Here is a 12,724-nt window from a genome sequence, read left to right as displayed (position 1 = left end):
TATTTTAGTATATCACTCAAAACGAACCTAAAATGCATTTTGTTAATGAAAACAGAAAAGTGCTTTGTACTTACGAGCGGCGTCAAGGATACACAGAAAAATTAATACATATGCACTGTTTTAATACTGTAATGTATTATGTAATTACAAAGGCATAGCTGTAAAACTGCACCTTTTTAAAAAAAATCAGTCAAAAAAAAAAAAAAAAAAAAGACAGCGGCAGGCGCGGATAATCGGGAGTCTACTGTATAGTTTTCATGGTATCAAATAACAAATCTAAGTTGTTTTTATTTTTTCGTTGCCTCAAATAATGAAAATTAAGCTTTCAGTGTCTTGGATTCCTAAGTTTTTTCTTCAGGGTCTTCAAGAAACTTATGAAATGGTTTTTCCAAGGCTTCTTTTAAAAAATGCATAACTCTGATGAGTAGTTTCTTCTCTTCGATTTGCTCTTCATCAGAATAGGTTTCCACATAAGAATTTGGAAATATTCTAGACAATTTTCCAGATAACTTAATAATTTCGTTTTTTGAAGTCCGGTTTGAGATCCGGTTTTCGTTGCATAGAATGAATAGCAAATCAAACAAATTTAAAATTAATTTTTACATAAAAATATGAATTCTTTAAACCGGTTGTCTTAATTTAAAAACAGGTTATCAAATGTAACAAATTTACTTTAAAAAACCGTTGTTGTTTTTTAAAACCGGGTTTGAAAAACCGTCAAACCCTTGCCAGAACATCTTTGAACTGATTTAATTTAACTGAAAAAAAGGCCATACATTATTGGTCACAAAGATAACTCAAAAGCACTTAGAACTAGAAGGTTGGAATTTGGTATTCGGTCTTTCACCAATAATAATTTCTTCACTATCCGATCACATATTCTTCTCATTCTTTTGAAGCGTAAATAAATCTTTTATCTTATTTTGCATAATAATGAAATAAGTTATGCAGATTGAATGAATTAAAATGATTCCAAGCAAATAACAAATACTAAGAGATGTCAAGTTTACTCACGTGAGACAAGAGGTCCCCAGCCAACGACTACAGCATATTGTCCTGTTAAGTTAACAAATCCTTGTTTAGGAGGCAAACAGATGGGATTGAAATTTTCCGTATCTACATTCCTCGCCAGCGTCAGGATAGCAAGGTCGTCGTGAAATTGGCCAAGGACATAGCTATCAGGGAGAACTATCCGGATAATATTGTATTCAGGAGCTAATCTTTCATCAACATGGCCAATTTTTGCTTTGTACTGAGAATAGCTGTTAAAGGAGAAAACATCGAGTTTTATTTGATTGGTAATTTCAAAATATACAGTTATTTTCATTTATCTTTCTCGTATAAGAAAATATATTAATCATGAAAAATTCAAACTCGAGTGAGTTTGATGATTCTGAACATTTTAGACGTCCCTAAGTTCAAAAAATACATTTCTTGAAAATGTCCGTTGGTCACAAAAATAATTCAAAAGCACTTAGAACTAGAAGGTTAAAATTTGGTATTCGGTCTTAAACCAAATTTACAAACTTTTCTTGCAAATTTTGAGTAAAATCTGTTCAGAGGAAGTCTGTATGTCCGGCTGTTCGAATATAAGTTAACACATTAATCACAAAATGAAAAGATCTAGATAGTACACAGATTAAAATTCTACAGCGTAGACATACATGGGTTGAAACATGTGAGAGTGATAGTTTAAAACATAATGGAATAAATGTATCAAATTTAGTACAGGATTTTGTGATTACAAATGCAGTGTTGTGTGAATTTATTTTTTTTTCAATGGGTTAGGAAAAACATGTCTTAAACACAAATTTGACTTTTAGAAACTATTAACACATGACAGGGATTAATCGTGAAATAACTCGCCAAGGTTAACATGATTTTTTCATAAAAATGTTAAATTCACACCAAAGTTAATATTGCATCTAAGCCTACTATGGCGAGAAAAATTTATTAGAGAATATGCTAGAATGTTTTTTGATCACTCCGGTTGGTTTCTGAAATATGTTTGCATTATCTCACTAATCAATTTCATTATTTTTTTCTCTTATTTTTGCTTAAACTCTGCGTGAATAACTTTTTCACATAGAATCATTTATAGTTTCTGATTGGACATTTTTTAAATTTTATATTCAAATTTTAATAACATATTACAGAAATGTAGGTTAATAAAGGAAACAACTTTATTTCTTACATCTTTAGTTTCGAGCATATCTGAATGACAAAAATGTATCACTACCAATACTAAAATATGTTATTCTATTTTTCTTTTTATTTTATTGTTCTCGCAACAAATTTATTATTTTCACATCCACAAACATCAAACCATCAGTAAGTACAACTATTACGGGATATATAAAAATAAGCTTAACCAATACAATTCGAACTAACTTTCTGAATTTAAATCTACAATTGATCATCTGTTTTAAATGGTGACACGAAAGAAATTTAAATAAATAATTACTGTTCATCTAGAAAGAAAAGGTATACTTTGTAATTCTTAAATTCTGTTATTTTGTATTCTTAAAGACAAGGAATTTTACAATTAAAAAATATGGTGTATCTACATTTTTCAATAACATTTATGGAAAATTGTCAAATAGTAAATATTGTTACAAACCTGTAATGTTGCTTCTCAGCTCGGTTAGTTTAATCACTGGAGAGACCGTTTTACAATCAGCAAGCACTATTGGGTGCTGATCGGGTGTCGATTGGGTGCCGCGTCAATAAATTCAGGTCTTGGCGGCTAACTTGGCGACCATTTAGCGATTTGGCAACAAATTTGGCAACTTTGGCTACTAAATAGATATTGCTGGAAATTTCGAGAATTTTAACTATTCATCCATTAGGAACTGAGATACGCCTGATTGGTTCAGAACCTTCTCGGTCCGCCTCCCGGGAGCTATAAAAGGCCGGCAGTCTCAAGATGGAATGAGTCGTAGTAGTGAAGCGAGTCGTCGAGTGGATAGCGAAGCAACGGCGGAATAGTTGGATCAGTCCAAGCGCTGGGTGGAGCTCAAGCGATTGCTGAACTGAGATGTGTACCGAGTTCTATTATTTATTGTAGAAGCAACATCGTATCGTATGTGGAGTATAAAGTCGTGTAGTAATGAGTCGGCAGTTGGATATAGCTAAAGCAAGGAGACAGTAGAGATTTGCAGACATTTGGAGAGACCTTAGATTGACGCTACCTGAATTCCCTCCTTCGGCTGAATTCTGCCTGGCCGCTTTTTGTGCTGTAGTCGATTACAACTTGTGAGATACTATGAGTTGCAGTGTGTTGCTCTGTGTTGTCTGTCTTTGTCTCGGCTGTAAATAGTTGACGTTTTTGTATTCGTCGACTGTGTCTTCGTGTTTAATAAAAGTCGTCTTTCTTTATTGAGGCCTACTGATAATTTTTACACCAGACCACCACTACAATCGAACCCGTTGAATTTACGGACTACTTATATAATAGCAAAAAAGGGAAGAATGTGATAATTTTAATATATCTCACCGACAGGAATACAAGCATTTAAAAAATAAAATAAAATGTTATGATGGATGGCTTGATATTCAAACCATTAAAATGTTCTGAGATTTCATTTGTATTAAAAACATGTTTTGATATTATTTAATTTGTAAAATTTATATTTCTAATATAGGAATAATCAGAAGCGGACCTCGTAATTTTGAACTGCTATCAGATGACGAGGACGATACCAGAGCTGCAGTCCGCCTTCAAAGGATCTGAACCATAGCAGCGAGAGGTCATTTTTCTCCGACGGATTTAACGTGCACTAAACCCGCTTACACAGTGGTGAAATCGGATCTCGAGCCTTCTGGTCCCGAAGCCGAGGCCTTACTACCAAACAACAGCGTCCGTCATATTAAGCCACATATATCTACTTAGTTTGTATTTAACAATCTTAAATAATCAAGCTCATTTTATTAATCTTTCTCAAAAAAAATTATATACTATAATTTATGGACTTTGATACCTACTTTTTGTGGTCGAAACATTGAGCAATAGATAGGATATGTTTACTGGAAATCATGCTTCCTGAACATGAATGAATTTCTTCACCATCACTATTTAGTTTAAATATTTGCACCTATAAAACGAAACAAGACATTAAACAATACAGAGTATAAAATTTTAACTCTAAAAGAACAGGCATGTTCCCATCATGGAAAGCTCGAGAGCTCTTTCCATGCTCTCGTAGTTAAGTACAAGGGATGTTCAAATGAAAAGGTACGAAACGTCGTAACAACATAACCGTTAACATATTTGCCTTTGCCTCTATGGGAGAACGTAGCGAGACATCTACAGATACGATTGGAGTCTCCGACTTAGATCGGAGCATGCGCCCACATCTGCAGGAGAGAGCAGAGACTCTTGTAAAGAGCGCCGTCTACTTGACGTCGCAGTTCATGTGAAGACAGGATGGTGTTCACATTGTAAAATTTGACGATTAAGACGCAGCTCTAAAGACTACGCAGGTGCATCAAGAACAAAAGACCGGGGCTATTTACGGACGATGTGATTCTGCTCTATATTAAAGCCCGCCCACACATCTCCAGGATCACACACCGGAACTGGCTAAGTTCAAGTCGTAGCAGCTCGACCATCCGTCCTACAGCCCGGACATGTCGCCCTGAGATTTTCATGTGTTTGGTATCATGAAAAAGAAGGGAAAGCTTCAACTCGGATGGCTTACTCAAGAACGTTGTGAAGGATTGGGTCTCGTCACGGCCAAAGGAATTCTGGGAACAAGAAATCCTTCAACCCGTTAATCAATGGGATCGTTGTGCTCAGGCCTATGGCGTATACTTTGAATTAAGTCTTCATTTATACCCATAGTGTCGTTTCATACTTTTTCATTTGAACACCCCTTGTATATTATTATGCGTATTTCTTATAAACCATTGTTGTGCCTAGATAAAAACAAGTGATATCTCGACATTTTTCTTTGACCATTTGGATTTAAAATTTAAAAGAAGTTTACAACTGTGTGTCACTTTGGATTTCAAATAAACTAAATTCCTTTGATATGTCTTACCCCTAGGACAGGACACTGACCGGCAATTTCCTTGTGATATTCGCCACATTAACACGATTAATTTTTCTGTCTTAAAAATTTAAGGGTAGCATAAAAGGTAAGTTTTAAGGGTAGCAGTAATAATAAAGCCGACATCCTGGCCTAGGGATAGCGCGTCTTCCCCGTGATCTGGGCGTCCCGAATTCGAGTCTTGGTTCGGGCATGTTTGTTCTTCCCTATGTTCTATCTGAAAGGTGCGTGAAAGCACACACACCCCTGTAAAAAGGGGTTGTGCAGACGAGTGTGTGAGTATCATCCTCATATGAGCTAGAAGTCAGATTTCTGCCCTCGGGTGCTCAGAGGTCTTTACCCTCAGAAGTTACTGCAACCTTCTGTCTCCGATCTCTTGGACTTGGTTTGAACGGATGTTTAATCCAAGGGGAGTAAGCAGCAAAAAAAAAACAACGATTAAGTCAAATAAATTATAATGTTAATTTGTAATACCAAGAATTTTCATGACATAGATAAAATTTGTGATCTGTTATGAATTTTATATGCATTAGTGCCATATACTTTTAAAGCCTTCTGACGCGCAAGAGGGTACGAATATATTTCGCAATGTCATAAATAAAAAAGAAAGTGAAACATAAATAAGAAAGTATCAGTTCAATGGTAGATTTGAACTATTATACATATCATGTCCTAAGTTAGCTATATTGGTTTACGTCTATTTATGTCCAAAATTTCTAATTATTGCTAATCTAAACATGAGTAATCCAGCATAGTTCATCATTTGTTCTATAGTTTCGTAATGGTGGGAAAATATAACATTGCTGAAGGAGCAAGCTGTCTATTTCAATCAATAGAACATTGCTCAATAAGCAAGCTGTCTGTTTCAAGCAATATAACATAGCTGGAAAGTTGTCTGTGGTTTCATGAAAATGATTTCGTTGTGTAAATCCAGCGAAATCTCTGTCGAGAATGTCAGAAAAATGCTTTGAAATGAGGCACTATCAGGAACCCATAATGCACTTACTTGCTTTCCTCAAAGTGTGAAAGCTCGCAAACAAGTAACAAAAACCGTTTTAGGGATAGCATACATTTAAAGTAACTTAAGTAGCCACATCAAATATTTTTGAAAAATATAAATTATGCGTTTTCACTATATGTCTATCTGGACATAAAGTCCAATTTAGTTTTATACATTTCTACTCATAATAAATCAAACTTTTCGCCCGTTCTAATTTTATCTCAATGGATGTGACTTTATATTAATGAAAGTAGGATTTTGAACTATGACTATTCCACTCATTCTTTCTGAGTCCTGCTCGCTTCTATTTGCTCACACAGTTTAAATTCTGATGAGTATTTTTCATTTTGACTTTCTATGATTTGTACTTACTGAGTTGTTGAGGATTTCTCATAATGATGTTGAGAATGACATCACTTACCAGGTAAACTATGAATGGAATGTGGAATAGACGTTATGCTGAATGCTAAATAATAGATGAATTTCATTCATAGATGAATTCAAAATATCAACCCACTCTTATCTGCTTTTAAACGATTTCTAAAGACTCTGATTATGTGGAAATTTTAGACTTTTTGAAGAGAGAGAAGAAAAAGTATTTAGGATGCTACTTCATAACGGTGAAAAATACATCATTCAGTAAATCTTGAATATTTCAACAGTTCTTAAAACGATCCCGTAGGATAAGTGCTAAAATGAGTGTCAAAATACGATTTCAATTAGTTGGGGTTTTTTTTATTATTTATTTCTTCATTTCTAAAAATTTTCAATAAATTAAATAAAGAATTTATATTTTTCTTCTTATCCATAAATAAGCTTATTTATGGATAAGCATAATAAAATAAATTTAAAAACTGGTTCGTTATTTCCGTTTTATAAAATCAGATTTATAAAGACCACTGAACAGACATTTTATTATTAATATGCTGATTGGGTTAAAATTATTCAAATATGGTATAAAATAAAATAAAAATTAATATAAAACAAAAATATTTCATTGGAATTATTTTTACAGTTTAAAAATAATCATTATGCAAAATTTTTGAAACTTCCTTATTTATGAAGTCGATTTTTTTTATTATATAATTGGCACTAAAAGAAAATTAATAGTAGTTGTGAAAATTTGTGATGTAACATTTACATTCAATTGTTCTTGTTAATAGAAAAAGTTGCATTTAAGAAAATATATTTGTAAAATTTCAAATTTCTATTTGATTTTTAATAAAGATGTTATGTTAACATTCATTGTTAGTATTTAATTTTTTCTTATTTTTAATTAGCTATAATTTCATAATTGCTCTCATTCGTATTTTGTTCTTCAAATCTACAAATACATTTTTTTTATTATTATTATGTTGTTGTTATTTATGGCACTTGCAATAAACAAGCCCACTGACGAAGTCAGCGATTTAAGCCTAGTTTGCGCACTAGCTTGAGCACCTGAGGGCAGATGTCTGACTTCTAACTAATGTGAAGTTAGCATCCACACATTCACTTGCACAATCCCTTTTTACAGGAGGGAGGGGGGAGGGCTCTTTCACACACCTCCCAGATAAAACACATAGTAAAGAATAACATGCATGAACCAGGAGTTGAACCCGAGACGCCCAGATCACGGGGAAGAAGAGCTACCCTTAGATCAGGACGTCGACGTTATTATTATTGCTACCCTTAAAACTTTTCATACTAAATATTTTTAACTTCCAAAACATTAACACTTTATTATTATCATTTATTATTTTATAGGTACCGGACATTCTTGGTCTTTCTGCAACTCCATTAGTTCAAAATATGCACATAAAAAAAGAAAAAAATTCTTGTTTGATTAATAACATGATCGGATTTTTTCCCTTGATCAACAGTTCGATTATTTCCTCGTTTCGCATTATAATTCTTTTAAAAGGAAAAATGTTATATAAATAATGATTATTAATTTACATGTATCACTAATGATCTACGTTATATTGTCTTTAAATTTAGCGACATTTTTTTTCTATTTAATTAATGATGTTGTTTATCTAATTACAACAATCAAAAAGAGTAAAAACAATTTATATATTTGCAGAAAGAAAAAAATATCTATTACATCTAAATTCCGTTCAGCCCATCATTGACAATAGATACATGCAGGATAAAAGAGTGATTTGTTGGCAGGAAGAGACACGTAAGTCAGAATGTGTATCGATGTATCATCGGTTGATTAGCTGGCCACTTAAATACAAGATAGAATAAAAGAGAATTATAATCTTAAAGCTTCGATCTCATTTGTCTTATATAGCGTTGGCGACTTTTCTACGTATACAAGTACGGAATATTTTAGAACAGTCGCTGTAACTAATACTCGTCAGTACTCAGGATATGGACATTCTGGGCACTGTTTCCAGAGCTTTCCAAATCTCGCCAAAAGTCAACAAATTTGGCGACTTTCCTTAAAATGTCACCAGAATTTAAGACCTTATATCTCGATAATGGAGAGACGAGCGGAAATAATTTATGCATCGATTCAATTGCTACTTATTTAGATATGTTTTCATTATTATGTTAATGTATGGTTTCCTGGCTAGACATTTATATTGGGACTAGAAACATCATGCTGGTGTAATGATGTAAAGGGAGAATGGAAAGTTATCTCAAGTGACGCCAGTGTTTTTATACCTTGATTAGAAATTGAGTGCCGGCGTCCTGGCATAGGGGTAGCGCGTCTTCCCCGTGATCTGGGCGTCCCGGGTTCGAGTCCCGGTTTGGGCATGGTTGTTCTTCTGTTGTTCTATCTGTGAGATGTGTGAATGTGCCCCCCTGTAAAAAGGGGTTGTGCAAGCGAATGAGTGATGCATGAGTAGAAAAGTCGTACTCTTGGCCCTAGTTGGCGCTGCCATAAAAAATAAGAGACGTCTCCCTCAGGCTTAAATCGCTGTCTTCGTAACAGCAGGCTTGTCAGTGGCAAGTGCCATAAGAAGCAAACAAACAAACAATTGAGTAGTGCTCCTTAAGTTTAAAAATGAAGAGTTGATTAATAAATATTACAATGCCTTACCATCCATGGCCAAGACCCTTCCATCGCATCTGGCTCAGCTAAGAAGCGTTCTATTCTATGTGCCCATCCACACTCTATAGAAAAAGAATATACCAAGCATTTAATATTCTCCGACGACTTTCAAGATCTTACATGCTTTCGGGTTGTCGTGGGGCAGACCAAGCCTTTAATATGAAGTCAAAATATATTTACATGCTGATAAGTACAGACTCAAAAATGTAGACTGTTTGACTTAAATGATCGAATCTTACGAAAAATCGATACGAAACATAATCGAAACGAAAAATTTTGGTAAAAGTGAATTTTAGTGTGCTCCTTGCTGCGCCAACAATGCCAAGTCGTCAATAAAGATGGCGGGCAAAGTAAACAAATACTTCCTCGGAACAGTTACGGTTACCATTTCTCGCCATATAATTAGGACTTTTTACTGATAAGTATTGTTGTTTTTTTTCCAGACTGCCCGGTGCCTTCGAATTTTTTAACTTCAATAAAAAACATACTACGGCTTCGTTAGCAATGGGAGCGGGAACCTCGTAGCTTCGCTAGCATATTGAACATAAGGGCTGTGTGGATAACAGGAATAGTACATAACCAGAAGAAAAGAAAGAACAGAGGAAGAAGTAATCGGAACATTCCCCAAACAAAATTTCAAACAAACATCATTTTCCCAACTTCATCAACTCGTAAAAAAATATATTCCACTCACCCTTCGTCCATTCTGCCGGTTCGATATCAAACCATTCTCCATACAAAATTTCAAACAAGCAACCTTTCCTAACTATATCCACTCGTAAAAAAATATATATTTACATATTTCACTCATCCTTCATCCATTCTGCAGGTTCGAAATACTGTCTTCCATTCCATTTACCCGACATCCATTCTTGCCGACATAACAAATTATGAAGGGAACCAACCTTTAGAAACCAAAAGAATTACGAGAACTGCGAAGAATTCCATTGCAGCTGTCTTTTAAAGTGAGAATGCAGACGATTTCATAAATAAGGAATTCAGACGATTTTTTAAAGCTCTTACTGACAATTAAAAATTGCAAAAGAATAAATATTTTCTGTTCGTTTTCACATAAAAAAAAGAAAATAAGAAGAAGAAAATAACTTTTAATTATGAGCTTAACTTTCTTTATTTAATAAACTTTTAATTATAATAAAGAACAAAATTAAAATCTTTAATCGATATTTTTTAATATTTTTAATTTAACCTTTTTTTATAATATAGTTGTAGTTCATGTACAACCCCACCATTTCAAAAAGTAGTAAACAAAATAGCATTAGGGTTGCTAGAAGAGCGTTCCGATGGGTTGCCATATTGACGAACAAACTCGGGGAAACACTATTTTTCATCCAAATTTTTTTCTGCAATGCTAAAAAATATTTGTAGGTGCATAAGTTTCAAAAACGTTTTAAATTTATAGATATATATTCTGAGAACCAAAAGAAATAATCTTTTTATGTCTTTTTAATCTCTTTTTTGACCCTCAGAATAAAATTTGAAAGAGCTTAGCATGTAAACATTACTACATTTTAATGATATATCTCATAACAGTTGTTAGATTTGACTGACTTATCGTGTCGGGTATTTTCAAAATTATTATATTATTTTTGGAGACCCGAAATTGCCAATAACAGAAAGTCGATACATTGATGTTTAAACAAAAATTCTTTTACATTCTTTGTAAATGAAAGAAAAGTTTTTCTCTCTCTATCCTTCAAATGTAAATTGATACCTTGCCAACATCTGTTATCACTTAAATATTAATAACTCATAAACTATTTTGCATTCCATCAAAAATTATGATTCCTTTTATTCATTTATTTAAACTCGTAATTAATTGTAGAAAAGTGTTACACTTTTGTGTTAAAAATTTTGAATTAAATAACGCTCGTTTCATTATGATAAGTGAAAAAGTATTTTTCATGTTAATCTCATGTTACAATGGCACATTATTTACGAAAATAAATCATAAAATATTTCTAAAAAGTTTAATGTTAGAAATATGTTTTTAAATAGAAATAAATCCTCACAAAATTACATTACGAGGTTGTTACATTATTGTAATTTTCAATTATGATTTTGTGTGTGTGTGTGTGTGTGTGTGTGTGTGTGTGTGTGTGTGTGTGTGTGTGTGTGTGTGTGTGTGTGTGTGTGTGTGTGTGTATGTGTGTGTGTGTGTGTGTTTAAATTTTAATTAGGATTATACTTAATTACATATTATCGAGGTTTCGGCGTTTATCCAAAGTATTATTCTACAAAATTCATTTTTTCGTAGCCTTTAAATTCAGTTAACTATTTATTTAATAATGCAGATAACTTATTTAGCAATCTTTTTTTCGAAATTTTCATAATAATTTTTTTAAATATTTTTACATAATTGTTAACAATATATTTCGTTATTGCAATGATACATTTATGTGTGTATGTGTGCCTGTGTGTGTGCGTATGCATGCGTCGTGCGTGTGCTTGCGTGCGTGCGTCCGTCCGTGCGTGTGTGTGTGTGTGTGTGTGTGTGTGTGTGTGTGTGTGTGTGTGTGTGTGTGTGTGTGTGTGTGTGTGTGTGTGTGTGTGTGTGTGTGTGTGTGTGTAATTGTGCAATGAAACATTGTAACGAAATATTTATATTCATCGATTAAATATCCGTAATATTCAATAGCGTGATTTTTCCCCATTGCTGACAGATAAGGGATAAATAACATTACAGCATATAACAATAGGCAATTTGAAATAGACACATAAGTTTTTAAAAATACTTTGATATCAAGGAACTTCTTTTATAAAAAGATTAATTTACTCAACAAATATAACGAGTGTAAAAGCTTTCAAAATACTGCGATAATGCACTTCGAAGAACTTTGTTGATAAAATCATGAATAGAGGTTATATATAAAATAGCCAATATTTCCGGTGGACCAGCTGATTGTTAAGAGTTTCTTATAAATTAAATAAAGAAAAATTAATTATTTTATTCGATAAACAACAAAGTAGTTGAAATACAATATATTATTAGTTTATATCTACTCTAATAATATAAACACGAAGAAGGCTAATACAAAAATAAAATAATATTAAATAAAGTGGGAAATTTTATAAAAAATTTGAACTTTAGTTCAAAATACTAAAAATATATTACTTAAAAAAGTGTACAATATAAAATGAGTAATTATTTTGACATTGCGAACAGCCAAAGACAAATGTAAAGCGGAAATCAATTTTTTATCGATCAGTTCTTAATCTTTTCTTATTTACGTGTATCATATGAAAATAAAGTTATACTTACCTTCGGTGACTATTTCTTGAATTAAAAAGAGAAGTACATAGACGAGCAATGCTTTCCTTATACTCTTTTTGCATTTCATTGCGGATCATCTGTTTGAAATAGCATAAAATTATTTAAATACATGTTGGGAAGAACCAAAATAATACGGTTATGACTTATCGGAGGATGTATTCGGAAAATTTCGCAAATTCCCCGGTTCCGCAAGATGCATCCTTTTTCCTTGTTAAATAATTGGTAATTGCTCTAAACGCTTTACATTTCTAATTTAAACTCAATTGTATTTATTACCTTGCTGAGATTCTTGTTCCTATCTATATATTATAAATAATATACGTTATTAAACATAA

General features: G+C 32.9%; 1 protein-coding gene across 4 annotated transcripts in view; it reads right to left on the bottom strand.

Moving 5' to 3' along the window:
- Positions 1 to 12,512, bottom strand: part of LOC129983594 (clotting factor G beta subunit-like) — a 43,979-nt gene extending 31,467 nt beyond the window's left edge. For 3 of the 4 annotated variants that reach the window (XM_056093123.1, XM_056093125.1, XM_056093126.1), the window contains exons 1-4: positions 12,378 to 12,512; positions 9,086 to 9,159; positions 3,985 to 4,094; positions 1,015 to 1,262 (exon numbers count right to left, since the gene is read on the bottom strand). In XM_056093123.1, the coding sequence (XP_055949098.1) occupies positions 1,015 to 1,262; positions 3,985 to 4,094; positions 9,086 to 9,159; positions 12,378 to 12,456 (511 nt within the window). In that variant the 5' untranslated portion in view covers positions 12,457 to 12,512. The remainder of the gene's footprint in view (positions 1 to 1,014; positions 1,263 to 3,984; positions 4,095 to 9,085; positions 9,160 to 12,377) is intronic. The other variant, XM_056093124.1, reaches the window with a different exon arrangement.
- Positions 12,513 to 12,724: the final 212 nt, after the last annotated feature.

This window comes from Argiope bruennichi, chromosome 9 (genome assembly GCF_947563725.1).
Source record: "Argiope bruennichi chromosome 9, qqArgBrue1.1, whole genome shotgun sequence".
Taxonomy (NCBI): Eukaryota; Metazoa; Arthropoda; class Arachnida; order Araneae; family Araneidae; genus Argiope; species Argiope bruennichi.
The sequence above is the reverse complement of the archived record's forward strand: the minus strand, read 5'-3'. Positions and strand labels throughout refer to the sequence as shown.